Source organism: Chiloscyllium plagiosum, unplaced genomic scaffold, assembly GCF_037043375.1.
Source record: "Chiloscyllium plagiosum isolate Xiang-an unplaced genomic scaffold, Cpla_swu_hap1 HiC_scaffold_37, whole genome shotgun sequence".
Taxonomy (NCBI): domain Eukaryota; kingdom Metazoa; phylum Chordata; class Chondrichthyes; order Orectolobiformes; family Hemiscylliidae; genus Chiloscyllium; species Chiloscyllium plagiosum.
Window position 1 is genome coordinate 39,506,741 of NW_028270175.1, and position 21,575 is coordinate 39,528,315.

The window sequence follows — 21,575 nt, forward strand, 5'->3', positions numbered from 1 at the left end:
CCTTCTCAGCAACATCTTGGTAAATCTTTTCTGAATCCTCTCCATATCAATAATATCCTTCCTACAACATGGCAACCAGAAGTGGAAACAGTTGTCCAGAAAAGGTCTCATGAACCTCATCATGTCTACACCATCTCTTCAAATAAGCATCATGATTTGGTGCCATTCTCTGTCGAGTTCTCCATATCCCCGCACATCATTACTGTTTAAATAATCATCAATGGCTTCTTGAATAACCCAATTAAATTGGTTTCCATCACATCTGTAGGCAATGTGTTTCTGACCCAAACCACTCACTGTGCATAAAGGCCTTTTCTCACATCACATTTAATTCTTTTTATAAATCAGTTTAAATCCTTCCCCTTATGTTCTGTTTATGAGTGAGAATAATTCCTTCCTGACACATCAAATGTTAGTCAAATCTCCTTTTAGATTAGATTAGATTAGATTAGATTAGATTAGATTACAGTGTGGAAACAGGCCCTTCGGCCCAACAAGTCCACACCGACCCGCCGAAGCAAAACCCACCCATACCACTACATTTACCCCTTACCTAACACTACGGGCAATTTAGCATGGCCAATTCACCTGACCCTGCACATCTTTTGGATGGTGGGAGGAAACCGGAGCACCCGGAGGAAACCCATGCAGACACGGGGAGAATGTGCAAACTCCACACAGACAGTCGCCTGAGGCGGGAATTGAACCCGGGTCTCTGGCGCTGTGAGGCAGCAGTGCTAACCACTGTGCTACTGTGCCACCGTGCCTTCTCTTCTCCTTGGAAAACAGCCTCAATACTGAAGTTTGTTATTCTCTTACTCCTCTCCTGCATTCTCTCCAATGCTTTGTTATCATTGTTAAACTGTGGTGCTTGGAAATGTAGAGGTCTAACTAGTCTCGTGTACAAGGTCAGCATAACCTGTTTGCTCTTGAGATCACTATTAACAAAGACGAGAATGCTGTTTGCTTTATGAACTGCACTTGGTGCCTGTCTTACAACCTTTCATGATTTGTACACATATATGCCCAGCCCTCTCTGCTCCTGAATGCCCATTAGAGTTGCACTTTAACTTTATACTATCTCTCCCTGTGGGTGTGTCATCAGTGATGTTCCACAGGGATCGGTTCTGGGTGCTCTCTTGTTTGTCATTTATACAAACAATTTGGATGAGTATATAGAAGGCACGGTTAGTAAGTTTGCAGACGGCACCAAAATTGAGTAGCGTTAGACACAGTGAAGCAGGTTTTCTAAGATTACATAGGGATCTTGATCTTCTATGTTTCTATAGTTGGATGATCAGCCATGACAGACTCGAAGGCTGAATGGCCCTTTCCTGCTCCTACCTTCTATGATTAAATGGGTCAATGGGCTGAAAGATGGCAGAGAGAGTTCAATCTGGATAAATGTGAGGTATTGCACTTTGGTACAACAAGCAAGGGTAGGGCTTATACAATTAATGGTTGGGTCGTTGGGTCATGTTGTAGAACAGAGGGACCGAGGGGTGCAGGTATATAATGCTTTGAAGTTGGCATCACATGTAGATAGGATGGTTAAAAAGACCTTTGGCATGCTTGCCTTCACTGTTCAGTCCTTTGAGTATGGGAGTTGGGAAGTCATGTTGTCGAGTCATTGAGATGTACAGCATGGAAACAGACCCTTTAGTCCAACACGTTCATGCCAACTAGATATCGTAAATGAATCTAGGCCTATTTGCCAGCACTTGGCCCATATCCCTCAAAGCCCATCCTATTCATATAGCCAGCCACATGCCTCTTAAATGTTGTAATTGTACCAGCCTCTACCACATCCTCTGACAGTTTTTTCTACACACGCATCATCCTCTGCTTGAAAAAGTTACCCCTTAGGTCTCTTTTGTATCTTTCCCTTCTCACCTTATTCCTATGCCCTCTAGTTCTGGACTCCCTCCAATCAACCTTGTTTGTTATTTATATGTCTATTTACTCTATCCATGCCTCTCATGATTTTATAAACCTCTAAAAGGTCACCCCTCCGCTTCCAACGTTCCAGGAAAAATCGCTCCACCCTATTTAGCCTCACCCTGTAGCTCAGATCCTCCAATCCTGGCAACATCCTTGTAAAAATTTTCTGAACCCTTTCAAGGTTCAAAACATCCTTCCTATAGAAGGGAGACCAGAATTGCGAACAGCATTCCAAAAGTGCCCTAACCAATGCCCTCTGCAGCTGCAACAAGACCACCTACCTCCTGTACTCAATGCACTGACTAATAAAGGCAAGCATACCAATACCTTCTTCACTGTTGAGGCTGTACAGGACATTGGTGAGACCTCTTCTGGAGTACTGTGTCCAATTCTGGTCATCCAGTTATAAGGCTAGGAGAAAGTGAGGACTGTAGATGCTGGAGATCAGAGCTGAAAGATGTGTTATAAGGCGGCTAGAATTAAGCTGGAGAGGATTCAGCAGAGATTTACCAGATGTTGCCAGGAAAGGAGGGTTGAGTTATAAGGAGGGGCTGGATAGGCGGAAACATTTTTCACTGCAGCATAGGAGGTTGATAGAAATTTATGACATATCGAGAGGTATAGATAGTGTTAATAGTACTCGTCTTTTCCCTAAGATGTGGGATTTCAAGACTAGGTTGCACATTTTTAAGGTGAGAGGGGAGAGATTTAAACAAGACATGAGGGCACCTTTTTACACAGAGGGTGGCTCGCATGTACAATGAACTTCCTGGGGAGGTGATGGGTGCAGGTACAATTACAATGTTTTAAAGACATTTGGATAAGTACATGAGTCGGAAAGTTTGGAGGGATATGGGCCAGGAGCAGGCAAGGTGGGAGTAGTTTAGTTTGGGACTGGTTGGACCAAACGGTCTCTGAAGTTCTATACTGTGCTAACAGCTTACAATCTTCCTAGTTTTGTATCATTTGCAAACTTTGAATGTACCCCCCTGCACTGCAAGTTCTAGATCATTAACCTATATCAGGAAAAGCAAGGGTCCCATTACTGAGGCCTGGGGAACTCCAGTACACACCTTCCCACAGCCAAAAACATATCCATGATCCATTGATCTGTTTCCTACCCCTCAGTCAATTCTGTATTCACATTGCTACTGTCCCTTTTAGTCCATGAGTTCCAACTCTTCGCACAGGTCTGCGGCACTATAGTACTCACCTTCTGGATGTCCATGTACACCACATCAACTTCGGCACCCTCATCAACTCTCTCTCTCTCAATTACTCAAAGAATTGCAGCAGGTTAGCTAAACATGATTAGGCAAATAGGCCTAATCCATCCTCTATCCCAGTAAATATCCTTTTAGCTGATCTTTGTTCTGCACACGATGATCTGAGTGCAAATACATTGGTTTCAGCTTCTAGATGTCATTGTCATATATGGACCTCAGAAATCCAGACTACATTGTCATTGGGAGTGGTGGTTTACAGCATCAAACAGTTCCAATGTCACACAGGAGGCGCGTTGTTGATGTTACACATGCCGATGATGAGGTCTCTTCTGGACTATTTTGTGCAGTTCTGGTTGCCCTGTTATAGGAAGGATATCATTAACCTGGAGAGGGTTCAGAAAAGATCTAACAGGATGTTGCCAGTATGGAGAGTTTGAAGTATAAAGATTGACTGGAAATTCTGGGACTTTCTTCACTGGAGCATAGGAGGTTGAGGGATGACCTTATAAAGATTTATAAAATCATGAAGGGTATAGATGAGGTGAATGACAAGGGTCTTTTCCCTGGGATGGGGGATTTCAAAACCGGGGGGCATATTTTTAAAGTGAGAAATAAAAAATTTAAAAAGGACATGAGGGGCAACTTTTTTTACACAGAGTGGTTTGTTTATGGAGTAGTGGTGCCCCCTCCTCTTGAAATCCCACATCCTAGAGAAAAGACAACTACCATTGACACTATCTATACCTCTCATTATTTCAGAAACTTCATAAACCTCTCAACCTCCTATGCTCCAGTGAAAACAGTTCCAGCCTATCCAGCCTCTCCTTATAACTCACAACATTTAAAAGATATTTGTAAAAGTTCACAAACAGGAAATAGTTGGAGGGATATGGGCCAAGCACAGGCAGGTGGGATGAGTTTAGTTTGGGAACATGGTCAGTGTGGACTGGTTGGATGAAAGGGTTTATTTCCATGCTGTATGATTCTATGACTATCATAGAGGTAATTACAATGTCCCATTTTTCTGATCATTGAGTGAATCTTTCGTGTACACAAAGCTGTCGAGTGTCTGCTTTGGCAGCTGCAATTGGCAAATTGGTTGCAACCTGAATTGCTTTTCCAAAATGATCACAAATATTATCATCCATGAACCATTACATTAAAAAAAAATCCTGATGTCTTTGCCTGATGCCAACCTCACACAGTTTCACTAATAAAATTGGATTTATTCCAAGTTAGTGCAAATCAAGTCTCACACCTGAACAATCAGATGTTAAACATTTGTACAGTCACTTCAGAAAAAAAAACTTCATGCTTTGGTTCTTGGGTGTACACAAAGCAACTTTTTCTCCAAGGTAACTTTGCGATTTAAAAAGATGGCTTAATTTCCAGGGCATCCTCAGAGAGTTGCAAATGGATATGATTAGCAGAAACCCTGGTGATTTATACAGTGTGGGGAGTGGTCAGTTTTAGCGATGGAAATGGTTTCCAGAGAATTTTTTTTTTAAGAACTAATGTTTAAGATTATGAATATTTACCTTTGGTGCAAATTGATTGTTTATAATTCCTCATTTGTTTTCACGGTTTAAGCCTGTGTTAGAAAAACCAGTAGAAACTTGCAGAAACTGCATCCCAAGATATTAATGCTTTTTGTTCAAAGGGCGACTCCAAACTAGACACAATATCATAATTAAAGTCTAACCAATGTCCTGTACAAATTCATTATAACCTCTTTGACCTTGGACTGTGTACCACTTTTCTGCTGGTAGTTTCTATTGCTTTATCTGATATTTGTTACTTCAAAGTTTCAAGGGACTGGGTTTCACTGTTTTTCTACTTTCCAGTACTGTACAATGCATGTCAACCTGAAAAAGAGTCCAAAAGACAGTGCCCTTGGTTTGAAAGTTGCTTCAATCAAACTGCACTTAGTATTTTCTAGGGACAGCATGTTTACATTGACTGCAGGCACAGGGTGCATGAAGTGACACTGACAACTGATTTAGATTGTCAGTTCAGCTCACTGAGTTGTGCACTTGTCAGAACTGGAAGTTTCATATATCTTAGTACACTGTGCCCTGCAGAGAAAACATGCACTACAACATGTACCTCTTCCAATCCAATGTATTAACTGACTGGCTCATTTCTCAGGGAGAAATGCCTTGATCAATTCCAGTAAAAGTGCCAGGTTTAAAAAACAAGGAAACCTTGACAGTTTATTGTCAATCATCACCTAACTGGTGCATTCTTTATGGCAATGCCTTGACTAATACGCTGCCAACCATCTCAGCACTCTCCTCTGATACCGTATAAACGTCATTTTCTTTTGCATTGGTATTCTTGGGAATTGTCTTGATGAGTGTAAGATGGAAAGCTTTGACAAAATGTGTTAAACGCAAGTGATATGTTAGCTCTCAGACCAAGAGGATTCAAGTACAGCAGGAGGGATGTCTTGCTGCAACTGTACAGGGCATTGGTGAGACCACCCTTGAGGCATTGTGCACAGTTTTGGTCTCCTTACCTGAGAAAGGATATCCTGGCTATAGAAGACGTGCATTGAAGGTTTACCCAACAGATTCCTGGGTATAGCAGGATTAATGGACGAGGAGAGACTGGATTGGTTAGGATTATGTTCACTGGAATTTAGAAGAATAAGAAGGGGTCTCATAGAAACCTATATAATTCTAAGAGGACTACAAGGGTAAATGCAGGATGTTCCCAATGAGTGTGGAGTCCAGAACCAGGGATCACAGTCTAAGGATATAAGGATAGACCGGTTAGGACTGAGATGAGGTGAATTGTCTTCATCCAGAGAGTGGGGAGCCTGTGGGATTTTCTACCATATAAAGTGGTTGAGGCCAAAACACTGAATGTTTTGAAGAAACAGCTAGATATGGGGGAGAAAGCAGGAAAGGGGGACTGAGTTGGATGTTCAGCCACCATCATATTGGATGGCAGAGCAAGTTCAAAGGGCTGAATGACATACTCCTGCCTGTATTTTCCTTGTTGCTGTGTGACCTTTCTCAGCAACACTGAAGCACATGATCTTCCGTGTCCCTGTAGCAAATGGCTAAGGTCAGGACTGGGGTTACAGGGGATGAGGGTGGTTTGTAAATTAGACACAGTCCACAACCTGGTTGCCATCCAATGTTTCTTCCTATAGTTACATTGGGCAGGGGACAGAATTATGGCTCGCTCGTGACCTTCCTATAACCAAACACAGCTCCAGAACTTATACAAGGTTCCTGCTCCGGGCCTACCGCAGCTAGGATTCCCCAATCTGCCATCGCTGCTACCGACACCTCATGGCCAAATCCAGGAGTCCACCCATCGGGCCAGGGGTCCCTGCTCCGGTCACTGCCGACACTGCTCAGGCCTACCCGTGACATCAGCAAGGTGAAGAAAAAGAAAAAAGATGAAAGGGAGAGAGAGGAAAAAGAAAGGAATGGAGGCCTACCACGATGGTGCCATCATATAATTGTACCCCACAGGAGGAGAGAAGAGATATGCATGACCAATGGAAGTCAGACATCTATCGTCAACAGATGCATGACTTTGGTTCATGGATGCATTATTTTATAAAGTTATTCTTTCATGGATGAGAGCTTTGCTACCAAGACCAGGATTTGTTGCCCATGTCTAATCGCTCTTTAATGGAGTGGCTTTTTGGATCATTTCAGAGGGTTCCAGACCCACAGCAGTGTGATTGACTCTTAAACTGTCCTCTAGGCAATAAACGCTGGCCTAGCCAGTGATGCCCACACCCAATGAATTTAACAAACAAAAAAAAAAGAATTTCCCATTCATTGTCTCAATGTTGGCTTATTAGCCCCTCCTCCAGGGGACTGCTCTTTATTTGCACCAACAGTCGGTTTTCAGCTTTTGAAGTGGATGGAGGCTTAACTTGGTGCAAATGAAACAAAGGGCAAGAAAGTCTGATGCCCTTTGCTCCCTGACATCACATAGCTCATATCCAGCAGGATTGTTCTGGCCAGGCACTCGGTTCAACTGGATGTCCCATCTCCTATGTCATGGAATCATATGAATCCCTACAGGGCAGGGAGATGCCATTCAGTCCATACCGACTCTCCAAACAGCATTCCGCCCGGATCTACCTCACCACCCTATCCCATAACCTCATATTTAGCATGGCCAATCCACCTAACCTGCACATCTTTGTGACTGTGGGAGGAAACCCACACAGTCACAGGGAGAATGTGCAAACTCCACACAGTCACCCGAGGCCGAAATTGAACCCGGGTCCCTGGTGCTGTGAGGCTGCAGTGCTAACCACTGAGTTACTGCGCCAGCCCTATTTCTGTCAAAAGCTCTAATTATCTGTTCATCCCCTTTTATTAAACTCTGCAGCACTCAACAAATAACTTTGGCTTCCTCGATTGCTTAGGCCTGACCCTCCTCAAGAATCAAAAATGAACTACATTTATAATACACCTTTCATGAAATCCAAATATCTAAAAGAAAGATATTTTATAGCCAATTTTTGAAGCACAATTGCTCGATAGGTGAAAGAAACTTAGCAAGGATCCCACCTATACAGATAATTGATCAGATAATCTGATATGGCAATGGCCAATGAGAAACACTGTGTGACTTCTCCTTCCAATGGGATCTTTCACACCCCTCTGCAGAAGCAGTCGGTCCTTCAGGTTTATCTTAGGCTCTCGTCCATCTCTCAACAGGGCAGCACTCACTCTGTATTCAGATGTTGCCAGCTTGGAATACATGCTCAAATTGGGCAGTGTCACGATGCCACTGGGCACCATCCGCCATGGATAGGCACCAGTACACTTCCCGTTGAACAGCATAATCACAAAGGACATGGGGTTAAATATGGTATTTGACATTTTTGTGGTGAGTTGAATGTGCTGTTATATTTGGAACATAGTGACTAATTCACTGGAAGTCTCTTTGTTCTGCATCAATACTCCAGGGCTCCCTTTGTGGGATGGAAAGGATTAAACATTGGTGCAAGTCTGACTTCATCCACCAACACTCTGGAGCTCTTATCACTTCAGTCACAAAGCAGGAGTCATAAGGTGTCTTTCATCATGGGCTTGGTCAAACTGAAGTGCTTCATTAGATTGCAATCTTTCAGAATCTAATGACCTTCAGATTGAGGCAATTTGTACCAGACCTAGAAACGGGATTGGAAGTTGCTATCTGTTTTGAACTCCTACATTGGATAGAACACACTCTACGATAAACTATCCAGTCATTCCCAATGGGCCATTCTTCCCCCACCTACAAACTGCACCTGTTTAAGAATATTTCCAAGTCCCTTCTGAATCTTCAGGCAATGCATTCCTGATCATCAGCTCAAAGAGAAGTTGCTGGAAAAGCTCAGCAGGTCTAGTCGCATTTGTGAAGAGAAATCAGAGTCAATGTTTCAGGTCTGGTGACCCTTCCTCAGAACTGACGGGAACTCAGAAAATGTTGGTTTAACTGCAGAAGATACAGTGGGGGAAGGGGTAAGGAGTAAACAATTGGTCAAGATGGAGTTCAAAGAAAGAGAAGAACAGTCAGACAGACAAAGGACTAGATAATGATCTGGCTTGGAGGGTGAATAACAGAGACTGTTAGTGGCTAACAGTAGGTAGTGTGTCATGGCAGACTTTGTGATAACAAGGCCTGGTGTGCACGGTAAGGCGCTATGATATGGGAGAGCTCAGGCCATAAAATTATTGAACTGGATATTGAGTCTGGAGAGCTGCAGAGTTCCCAAGAGGAAAGTGAGGTGTTGTTCTTCCAGCTTGCACTGAGTTTCGTTGGATCACTGCAACAAGCCTGAGACAGAAATGTTGGCCAGGAAACAGGGTGGTGTGTTAAAGTGGCCAGCAACGAGAAGCTCAGGGTCTTTTTGTAGGTGGTCACCTAGTCTATGCTTCTTTTCCCCAGTGTAGAAGAGACCACATTGTGAGCAGCGAATGCAGTAGACTAGATTGTGGGAAGTGCAGGTAAAGTGCTGCTTCACCGAGCGGTTATGTTTGGGGCCCTTGGATACTGAGGAATGAGCAAGTAAATGGACAGGTGTTACACCTTCGGCGGTTGCAGGGGAAGGTGCCATGGTGCTGGAGGAGTGTGTTGGGAGTGAAGGAAGAGTGGACTAGGGTGTCTTGGAGGGAACAGTGTCTGTGGAAAGTGGACAGGGGAGGGGAGAGGAATGTGTGTGGTGGTGGAAATGGCAGCTGATGATCTTCAGGATGTGGAAGCTGGTGGGATGGTAGGTAAGGACAAGGGAACCCTATTGCTGTTGTGGGAGGGAAGAGAGAGGGTGAGGACAGAAGTGCGGGAGATGGGTCAGACCTGGCTGAGGCACCTGTTGACAACAGTGGTGGGGAATCCTTGGTTGAAGAAGAAGGGGGACATTCCAGAGGCGGCCTTGTCAAAATTGACCCCATCAGCGCAGATGCGTCGGAGATGGTGGAACTGGGAGAATGGAATGGAATCCTTACAGGAAGCAGCATGGTGGCTCAGTGGTTAGCACTGCTGCCTCACAGCGCCAGGGACCCAGGTTCAATTCCAGCCTTGGGCGACGTCTGTGTGGAGTTTGCACTTTTTCCTGTATCTGCGTGGGTTTCCTCCGGGTTTTCAGGTTTCCTCCCACAGTTTAAAGATGTGCAGGTCAGGTGAATTGGCTGTAGTGTTCAGGGTTGCGTAAGTTAGGTACATTAGTCAGGAGAAATGTAGAGTAATAGGGTGGGGGAATGGGTCTGGATTGGATACTCTTCAGAGGGTTGGTGTGGACTTGTTAGGCTGAATAGCCTGTTTCCACACTGTAGGGATTCTATGATTCTTAGCAGGGTGTGAGGATGTATAGTCCAGGTAGCTGTGGGAGTCAGTGGATGTTAGTGGCCAGTCTATCCACAGAAATGGAAATACAGATGTTGAGGAAGGAAAGGGAGGAGTCAGAGATAGACCAGGTGAAAGTGAGGGCGGAGTGGAAATTAGAAGCAAAATCGATGAACTTTTCCAATTCCAGATGAGTGCGGGATATCATTGATATATCGGGGAAAGAGTTTTGAGTGGGGAACAGGACTGAAACAAGGAGTGTTCCACGTACCCCACGAAGAAACAGGCAATAACTGGGGCCCATGCGAGAACCCACAGCCACCCCTTGACCTGAACAAAATGAGAGGAGTTAAAAGAGAAGTTGTTGAGGGTGAGTTGTACCCGGCCAAGCAGAGGAGGGTGGTGGTGGGTGGGGACGGTTCAAGCCTTTGTTACAGGGAAAAGTGGAGAGTCCTGAGACCATCCTGGTGGCAGATAGATGTCCATGGTAAGGAGGTGGTGGCTGGATCTCAAAGACAATTCTCTTGATGTCAATTTTCTTAAATGAGTATCTTCCAGTTGCTGACCCTTCTGTAAATGGAATCCATTCCACCACCTTCTTTTTGTGTATAGATGGGATCTGAGCATTGATGGCTGAGCTAGCACACGTTGTTCATCTCAAGCTGGTTTGAGGTGGTGGTGAGCTGTCTTTTTTAACTGCTGCAGTCCCAGATTATTAAGGTGAAAGAGTTCCAGGATTTTGACTCAGTGAACGAGCAGTGACATAGTTCCATATACGCAAACAAAACTCAGGATTTCGAACACTTCTATCAGACCTTCCGCACTGCGTTTGCTCTAAAGACAATAGGCCCATTTTACTTAATCCCTGCACATTCCTTTCATGACAGTTACACCCACACACATCTCCCACATCAGCAGCTAGGAGGGCCCAGCCTTGTGAAAGGTGAGAGCTGATACACTCGCTGTCCCTGCGCCCCAGGCTATGTTCCAGGAAGTGACACGTAGTTGTAGAGTTGTTTGGTTACTTAGTGAGTATTCATACATTCCTCCCTCAGAAACATTCACAAGGCATCAACCCTGAACAAAAAAAACCTATGAAGAAATCATCATAGTTAATATGCACCTTTAGAAAGGAAGAGACCGCTGGATGTTCGAAAGCGAATGAAGTACCTTGGAGGTCCCATCACAATGCACAGCAGGATCCCACGTTCAGCACTATGATACCGACTTAATAATCTGTTTTGTTTTCTGGGATTGTTGGGGGTCTGGGTCAGGTACCTTCTTCAAAATAACAGCACAGTCTGTTTGAAGTCCACCCGAGAGATCAGATGGTGCCTCAGCTTAACGTCCCATCTGAAAGAAAGCACCGGGACAGATGCAGTGCTGCACTGGAAAGCCAGCATTGGTTTTTGGTGTTCAATCCTGGAGTGGGACTCAAACACATGAGTTTCTAACTCAAAGGCCAGAGACTGCCACCCACTGAGCTGTGGCTGACATGGCATGTATGCAAGGTGCTACATAAATGCAAGCCTTTCCTTAAAAAGGCATGTTCCGCGATCGTTTTTCTTATTACTTTACAAAGACTCAAGTCACTTCCAGGGATACAGCTTTGTCAACATCTGAGATAGGATGAGGATAGGTAGATGAAGGGAGAGAGATTGAAAGGGATTTGGGGACAGTAACTCCGCACTGTACAGCTAGAGTCAACTCGCCAACCAATCAGCACCTGGTTCTCAGGCATAAATTGCTGTTCCCTTTGAAATGTGAATTCTTGAGATGTATCCTGAAAATCTTCAACATGACGAGCCTGTTTTCAGTAACGTTTCCGAGTGACTCTGTGTATCTGAGATGTTGTTCCTCTGCTCCCTCACTGAGCCCTGTGATGGGAATGGGGAAGCAGCCCTTTGCTTGCCTCCTGAGTAATCCCTCTCAGAGTGAACCACAACAGACTGCTGCACAGTTTTATTCTGCTGTCATGAACAATGTATCACCAAGTATTGCCAGTAGCTCCATAGTGAGACCCAAAAGTTTCAGTCTTTTTAATTGCCTTATCAGTCGCTGAAAGTAATAATCACTGAATTTATAGGTTTGAGTTTGATAATTTGCTCACACTGCTCATCATCATGGAATCCCGACAGTTTGGAAGCAGGCCATTCAGCCCATCAAGTCCACACTGACCCTCTGAGCAGCATCCCAACCAGACGTACTCCCTATCCCTGTATTCCCGTGGCTGATCCACCTAACCTACATATACCTGAACACCACGGGCAATTTAGCATGGGCAATTCATCTAACCTGCATATCTTTTAGATTGTGGGAGGAAACTGGAGCACCCGGAGGAAATCTACGCAGACACAGGGAAAATGTGCAAACTCCACACAGGCAGTCACCTGAGGCTGGAATTGAACCCGGGTCCCTGGTGCTGTGCTAACCACTGAGCCACTGTATTGCTCCACTCAATGCGAGTGAGAGTTCATTCAATCCATTAGGTACATATTTTCTAATCAACTTGTTCAGTGATATAGTGACACACCATCTGGGATTGAACTCAGTTCTCCTGGCTCAGCGATTGGGACACAACCACTGCAGCACAAGAGCCCAGACACCATGAGGTAATGTACACTGTAGAACATGATCCTGTTTCACCAGTAGCAGGTTCAATACTGACTCATTACCACAATGGACTGATTAACCATTTTACACTAGTGGGAGATGAACTCAAATCCAGGAAGAAAATAGACTTCTCACTAAGCTTCCTGAACCAGCAACACCAGCAACTGATTGAAAATATCCCTACGAAAATTACCAGCACTTCTCCTTAACCCTTTCTCACTTCCATTTGGCCAAGTTCCAGGACTCCAGGAGAAGCCAATCAGCAACACCATTATCCCCCAACACAGAGTCAGAACAGCAAGCAGGAGACCATTCAGCCCATCAAATCCAGGCTAGCCCCCTGGACAGCAATCCAACAAGGACCTTATCCCTGCTCTATCCCTGTACTTCAATTTCCTTCATGTGATTCTAACTTATGGTTGATCTATATTTTAAGTCCATTTAGCCCTTGGTTCTAGAACCCTTAACCATGGGTACTTAACTGAAATAAACTCCACCTCCAGTCTGAAATGCTCTGGTGGCCATTTTAGATTCCTGTCACACACAAGCTAATAAATGTATCAAGTGTTATCTATTGGGAAGGTGCACTTTTCATACAAATCTGAGGTTTGAGGTTGGATTTAATCTTCTCTCTTTATCCATTCAGCCTTGTAAAATGAAAGTTTATTGTTTGGGGAAAGGTTGTGTCTATGTTTTATTTGAAACCAGAGTTCAATATACACAGGTAAGAGGATAGTTCCGCAAGGAGCTGTCCTTCCAATTGGAAGAGCAGGCTCATGGAGAGCCTATCAGCAGCAAATGCAGGTGAGAACGAGGCTCTGATTGGAGGAGCAGGGGTGGCCCGAGGCCTGCAGAAGAGAACGGCCCAAGGCCTGAAGCCTGGGGAGCCCAGCGCAGTACGAGGCTTGGGACCTATCAATGAGGCCAGGCCTGAGAATAGGAGTGTCTCAGGGAGACTCTGGGGAAGAGTCGCTGGTTATGAGAGCCACAACACGGGGAGTAAACAGTGAGAATCAGGTGGAGAGAAAGGATCATAGAATCCCTACAGTGTGAAAACAGGCCCTTGGCCCAACAAGTCCACACAACCTTCCCAAGAGTAACCTACCCAGACTCATTCCCCTACCCTATTACCCTACATTTATCCCGACTAATGCACCTATCCTACGCATCCCTGAACACTAGGGCAATTTAACATGGCCAATCCCCCTAACCTTCACATGTTTGGACTGTGGGAGGAAACCGGAGCACCTGGAGGAAACCCACGCAGACACAGGGAGAATGTGCAAACTCCGCACAGACAGTCACCTGAGGTGGGAATCGAACCAGAGTCCCTGGTGCTGTGAGGCAGCAGTGCTATTCACTGAGCCCCTGTGCCACCTGGTTGGGCTGTAGCTGTGAGCGGGGATTGACAGTTAAGCCATCGGATCATTCCTGCTAATTTTTCTTTGATTTCACTTTTGAAAAAGAAATATAGAATATAGAATATTCCAGCACAATACAGGCCCTTTGACTCTCGATGTTGCATCGACCTGAGAAACCAATCTGAAGCCTATCTATCCTACACTATTTAATTTTCATCCATATTTTTATCCAAAGACCATTTAAATGCCCTTAAAGTTGGTGAGTCTACTACTGTTGCAAGCAGTGCACTCCATGCCCCTACTACTCTCTGAGTAAAGAAACTACCTCTGACATCTGCCCTCTATCTATCACCCTCAATTTAAAGTTATGTCCCCTCATGCTAGCCATCACCACCTGAGGAAAATGTCTCTTCAGAGCCCACCTTACCTAAGCCTCTGGTTGTCTTTTATGTCTCAATTATGTCACTTCTCAATCTTCTTCTCTCGAACAAAAACAGCCTCAAATCCCTTAGCCTTTCCACATAAGACCTCCTCTCATAAGACGTTCCCTCCATACCATGCAACATCCTAGTAAATCTCCTCTGCACCGTTTCCAAAGCTTCAACATCCTTCCCGTAATGCAGTGACTAGAACTGTATGCAATACTCCAAGTGCAGCCGCACCAGAGTTTTGTACAGCTGCAGCATGACATTGTGCTCCAAAACTCAATCCCTCTGCTAATAGAAGCTAACACACTGTATGCCTTCTTAAGAACCCTATCGGCATGGGTGGCAACTTTCGGGGATCTATGTACATGGACAGAGATACCTCTCTGCACATCTACACTACCAAGAATCTTACCATTAACCCAGTACTCTGCATTCTTGTTACTCCTTCCAAAATGAATCACCTCACACTTTTCCACATTAAACTCCATTTGCCACCTCCGAGCCCAGGTCTGCAGCTTATCTATGTCCCTCTGTGACCTGTAACATCCTTCAGCACTATCCACAACTCTACCATCCTTAGTGTCACCCGCAAATTTACTAACCCATCCTTCCACTCTCTCATCTTGGTCATTTATAAAAATGACAAACAGCAGTGGCTCCAAAAAGATCCTTACAGTGCACCACTAGTAACTGAACTCGGGGATGAACATTTCCCATAAACCACCACCCTCTGAGTCCATTAAGCTAGCCAATTTCTGATCAAAACTGCAAAATCACCCTCAATCCCATGCCTCTGTATTTTGTCCAACAGTTTATCATGGGGCACCTTATCAAACGCCTTGCTGAAATCCATATACACCACATCAACCGCTTTACCCTCAATATCTTTCAGGGGGAGATGGGGGAGGGGGTGGCAGTGGTGGAGCTTGGCTGCTTTGCTTTCAACACAAAGCGTTCGCAGTGGGGGAGCTAGGTTAGGGTTAGAGGAGACTCTGGGACAGCAAAACCCCATAGAATACTTCCTTGAAGTTAAAGGTGGGGGCAGATTAAGAACGGAGAGGGGAAAGAGAGGGGTGTTAGGGCAGGGGAGAAAGAGAGAGACAAAGGAGTGTCAGAGAGAATGAGGGAAAGGGCTCAGAGTACAGGAGAGAGAAAGGGGTGAGGGAGAGAGGGAAAACGGGCTGATCTCACCTCTGACTCCCACTTTCATGTGAATTGGACTGAGGCCAGTTCAGAGTGTACCTCACCAGGAAGTATTAGTGTAACTGAACTACAGCCTTCTGATGTTACCACAGCCTTCTGATGTGATCATGGGGCTGATTCTCTCTCTGCCTTCTTTACCAAAGAGCAAGAACTGGCTTTGTTAAAAAAAAACGTTGCCGCTGAGCATGTTTCAATGGTCATTTCTATTATTTACTTGTGTAAAATGATCAATTTATTGCTTTTGAAATTCTTTTGAAGAAGTTCACGTTTATTGCTGTGGCAGCCATAGAGTCATACAGCACGCGAACAGACCCCGTCAGTTCAACCAATCCATGCCAAACATAATCCCAAATTAAACTAGTCCCACTTGTCTGCTCCATATCTCTCCAAACCTTTCCTACTCATGTGAATATTCAAATGACCTTAAACATTGTAATGGTAACCACATCCACCACTTCCTCAGGACATTCACTCCACACGAGAACCACCCTCTGTGTGGCAAATTTGCACTTCATGTCTTTTTTAAATCTCACCTTCAAAATGTGCCTCCAGGTTTTGAAATTCCCCATCCTAGGGGAAAAACCAACTAGCATCAACTCTATTTATACCCCTCATTATTTTGTAAACTTCTATCAGGTCATCTCCTAGTGGAAAGAAATCCCAGCCTATCCAACCTTTCTTTACAATTCAAACTTTCCACACCTGGCAACATCCTGGCAAATTTCTTCTGAACCCTCTCCAGCTTAATAATATCCTTCATATAACCAGAACTGTACATAATTAGATTAGATTACATTACAGTGTGGAAACAGGCTCTTCGGCCCAACAAGTCCACACCGACTCGCCGAAGCGTAACCCACCCATACCCCTACATTTACCCCTTACCTAACACCATGGGCAATTTAGCATGGCCAATTCACCTGACCTGCACATCTTTAGACTGTGGGAGGAAACCGGAGCACCCGGAGGAAACCCACGCAGACACGGGGAGAACGTGCAAACTCCACACAGACAGTCGCCTGAGGCGGGAATTGAACCCGGGTCTCTGGCGCTGTGAGGCAGCAGTGCTAATCACTGTGCCACCGTGCCGCCCACAAATATTCCAGAAGAGGCCTCACCAATGTCCTGTACAACCTCAACGTAATGTCCCGCCTCCTGTCTTATGTCTTTTTGAAATCTCTCTCCTCTCACCTTCTTCCAGTTTGCTCAATAGCAGACACCTCCAATGAGGAAGAAAAACAGTGAAATGTAACCCACACCACGAAAAGGCTGCCTACCCTGATCGAGCTCAGTCAAACGCGAGGTCTGAGAGGCAGAATGGCCTCTTCTACTTCCTATCGCCTGTCTTGGCTGTGATCAGTTCACTCTAAGTTCAAGGACTTACGTTTGTATTTAAAGACGAGTGCGAGAATGATAGAGAACAACACCAGCAGCACCAGCAGGATGGCAGTCAGAACCAGGAGACATTTCTCAAGATTGGTCCGCTTGGTCCAGCAGACCCTTAGGTCTTTTGACTTCCTGAAAGTCATCTGGGGAGAAAAAGAAAGAAGGAATTGGTGGAATGATCCCGTTAGTGCAACAAAACACATTTCAGTTTTTTCAAGTAAAGGTCACAACAAAGGGCAGGGCAACGAATGCTGATCTTGTAACTGGTGCCCACATTCCAAGAGTGAAAAGCCCTCAAGCACGGTCACCCAGTGGTTGCCGGGCGAGTGTAGGCCCAGCAAGGGACCTGGCATCAGCAGCCTGTTGGTGAGGTGGGCCCAACGACGATGAGATGGCCCCTGAAAAACGGCGACTCTGGTGGGTCTGGTGAAGGTGGCAGAAGGATGGCAGTGCAGGTGTCATTGGTCAGCCTGCTCAGGGCTCATGGTAGAGATGCCAGAACAAAGATGGCTTCTCTTTCAGCTATATCTTTTTATGCTTAGTCTATTCACAATGGCACCGGATTGGGGCAACAATTGAAACTTCTCACTGTATTTTACAGTGATGTTCATTGCAGAGTACAAGTGACAGTAAATCATCATTCATTGCTTCATTCAGTCAGTTCCTAACCACAAGCTACATTAAACAGGGTTTCCTCGTAATCCTGCTTTTGTGTTTCACCTCAAGTAGATGCACTTCAATTCCAGTCCCTTCTGCCAGTGGCAACCATTTCTCCATCTCCACTCTATCCAGGCCATACTTGCACATGGAATAATTTTATTGAATCCTGAAAAACCCATGTATATCCTTTTGGCCAAGTCTCCTGGATGTAGACTCCCAAGGAGGAACAGTCCCTTCAACACTGAAAAGTTTGAACAATTTGTTCGTTAAACTTCGAAACTCCCGAAAATCCAACCGTAGGCTTCATAATTGCTTGTCATAGTTTTTCCTGTTACTCATTCGTGGGAACGTGAGCATCACATGGTTGTACCCATCCCTAACTGCCCGGGTGAGCTGCCTTCCTGAACCACTGGTGTTCAATCAGTATAAATGGACCCACAATGCCCTTAGGGAGGGATTTCCAGGACTTTGACCCAGCGACACTGAAGGAATGGTGATATATTTGGTGCGTCATGGAGGAGATATTAGGGGTGATGGTCCTCCCATGTGCCTGCTGCTCTTCTTCCTCCAGTCAGTAGAGATCGCGGATTTGGAAAGTATAAATATCCAACCCACAGCAGTCCAAGACTCATTCTGCTAATTCTATGCTGCACTCCCATCAAAGGCACATGTATCCTTTTGAGCTGGGTGCCAACAATTGAATACAATACTTCAGGTGAGGCCGAAATAAGAGCTTCTCTTGGGGACTGCCCACACACACAAATCCAATCCATGCTACAATAACGTCTGTCAGGCCACTGGAAAATTCCTGCCAAGGGAACTAGCTATCAAGTGTTATGTTATAAACCTTCACTGTTTCTCATGAATGAGGTTCTCTTCTGCCGAAGTCAGCTTGTGGACATCCTTCTACTGCATCCGCTGCAGCCGGTGTGGCCTCCTCTATATTGGGGAGACAGGCCGCCTACTTGCGGAGCGATTCAGAGAGCACCTCTGGGCCACCCGGACGAACCAACCCAACCACCCTGTAGCACAGCATTTCAACTCCCCCTCCCACTCCACCGAGGATATGCAGGTCATTGGACTCATCCACCGCCAAACCACAACAACCCGACGGTCGGAGGAGGAGCGTCTTATCTTCCGACTGGGAACCCTCCAACCACAGGGGATGAACTTGGACTTCACCAGTTTCTTCATCCCCCCTCCCCCCACCTTGTCTCAGCCGAATCCCTCCAGCCCGGCACCGCCTTCCTGACCTGCAGTCTTCTTCTTGACCTCTCCGCCTCCATCCTACTCCGACCTATCACCCTCACCTTGACCTCTTTCCACCTATCACATTTCCAACGCCCCTCCTCCAACATCCTCCCTACCTTTTATCTTCTCCTGCTGAACACGCTCTGCTCATTCCTGAAGAAGGGCCTGTGCCCGAAACGTCGAATCTCCTGTTCCCTGGATGCTGCCTGACCTGCTGTGCTGTTCCAGCAATAAAGTCAACTTGTGGACATCCTTCCCCATTTGACATTTATAATGTGGACTGCTACAAATAGGAATTGGCGATTGTCATTTATCCCAAGGCATCCTGCGGTTCCAACATGTACAATACCAATGACCTGACCAACATTAGCCCTTACAAATCATTTGTAAAACACCATTTCACACATTGAAGTTTTAGCTAGTTTGCCATGCACTGTTTGTTATTCTTTTAAAGTAGCAGTGCACTTCAAAAAGTACATCATTAACACTGAAGCAGCTTCAGTGTCCTCTGGATGTGCAAGTAATATGTGAATGCAGGCTTTTTTAAAAAAATAAGCTCTTTCTCAGATACAAGTAGCATGGTGCATTGATCCCAGTTCTGATATCAGTCAGCAGGAACCCTGTGTTACTACAATGCGTGGCACTGACAGCATTACACTGGCTTTTTTCAAGATAGGAATGTTCGATGAGAGCAGAAGATAAGAATTTTCATAATATTACACTGTGTGTCTATCAACTGAGATTTCAACCCAACATCTGATTTGTTTGACATTTAAGTTGATTGGATGATGGGCCAAATGGGGGCCTTGCGTTTCAAGTAAAATACTTCCCTTCTTGGGATCTGAGGCCTACTTTCCTCCTATAAGATTAAAAAGCATACTTATGCCATCAGCCCATCGAGTCTGCTCCACCATTCAATACAATCATATCTAACCTCATATCAACTTTACTCTCCTGCCCTTTCCCCCAACCCTCAATTCCCTTCCTGATTAAAAGTCCGTCTATCTCAGCCTTGAATATGCTTAATGACCAGTCATGACAGTCCTCTGCAGTAAAGAATTTCACAGATTCACTACCCTCCAAGAGAAGAAATTCCTCCTTTTCTCAGTCTTAAATGGATGACCCCTCAGTCTGAGATGAAGCTCGCTGGTCCTACTCCCTCCCACAAGGGGAAACAACCTTTCCACAGCTGCCCCATCAAGGCGTTTGTAAAACCTGAGGAATACGAGGCTGTCAGGGAGACTCTGGTCTAGGGGTGGAGATGAGAGTCACACTTGGGAGAGAAGGCAATTCCAGTTGGATTGTTGGAAACGATGACAGGGGGGTGGGTATTCCTATGTGAGTCGTGACCATGAGTAGGAAGGGTTGGGGGGGGGGGGGGGTGGGTGGGTGGGGAGGGGGTAGTGAGGTTGCTGACAGGAGGCAGAGCTAAACTTAAACTAGAGATCAATCCTGCATCTTGGGCTTGCCGGTCTTTAGAGAAGTTGTAAATGCCCTGAAGGTTGGATGGGTCTGTTGAACAATTGAGCTACTCATATGGATAGTCATACGGACAAAAATGGCAACTGTGTAGGTTACATGGGCTTCAAGTTGGTTTCACAGGTCAGTGCAACATCGAGGGGCGATGGGCCTGTACTGCGCTGGAATGTTCTTTGTACTCAAATGGCCAGCCCTTTAAAACTTGAGGTGAACTGCTTGCCTGTGTCTGTTAGTTGAAAAACAAACTGTTCTGCTGGTTTAAATAGCTGTGGGCTTACGTAATCCCAACTGTTACCATTACAGCAGTATCTGCAATCTGTATCACCGGGAGGAGGGGGGGGGGGGGGGAGTGGGGATGAAAGTCCACATTTTGATTGTCAGCTCAAAGAGGTTATTGAAGGATGAGCTGTCTTTAACAAGGGGCTATGAATATAAATCAGTTTGTTCTGATGAGGGTTTAAAGTACTTGAAGAGATTTAAATCACTTCTTGAATGTGTTATATTAGGGAACTTCATAACAGATGTTTAGAACTTCATTTCATCCCACCAGGTCCCTGAGATAGCCCACGGTAAATACTCAGTGAATTGGTGTCAGCGCTTAAAAGGGCAGGTGGAAATGGATTGGAGGTCATGAGTTGGCATCACGCTAGCACAGGGGCTATAAGAGTCATTGGGATGACGAATCATGGATTGGCATGGAGGGAGCTCTATGGGTGGATGGAGGGCATGAATTGGCAAGGGTTGGCATAGGGAGTAGGACTGGAACATCCACTGTTTAATAAACCAAGGGAATGGAGTCAGGAGATTTGGACAGCCTGCCTTCCAACATGGCAGCCCCCTCCAATCTGCTTCTGGGAGCAGTGAGCCTGACTCCATTTTACACCCACCTCCTTAAACCAAGATCTGGGTCACCCCCACAGCCTCCTAAACTCCAAGCAAAAAAGTCCCAGTCTATCCAGCCTGTCCTTACAACTCAGGCCTTCCAGTCTTGGTAACATCCTTATCAATCTTTCTTACACCCTTTCCAGTTTAATAACATCCTTCAGGAATTGTGTCCTTGTCATGTTTCAGTTATAAGGAGAGGCTGGATAGGCTGGGACTTTTTTGTAACATCACAGGCTGAGAGGTGACCTGATAGAGGTTTATAAAATCACGAGGGGCATTGATAGGGTGAATTGCAAAGGTCTTTTCCCCAGGGTAGGGGAATCCAAAAATAGAGG

General features: G+C 45.3%; 1 protein-coding gene across 3 annotated transcripts in view; it reads right to left on the reverse strand.

Moving 5' to 3' along the window:
* Positions 1-21,575, reverse strand: part of LOC122540197 (endothelin-converting enzyme 1-like) — a 334,937-nt gene that overhangs the window by 127,068 nt on the left and 186,294 nt on the right. For all 3 annotated transcript variants that reach the window (XM_043675566.2, XM_043675567.2, XM_043675564.2), the window contains one exon: positions 16,964-17,108. In XM_043675566.2, the coding sequence (XP_043531501.2) occupies positions 16,964-17,108 (145 nt within the window). The remainder of the gene's footprint in view (positions 1-16,963; positions 17,109-21,575) is intronic.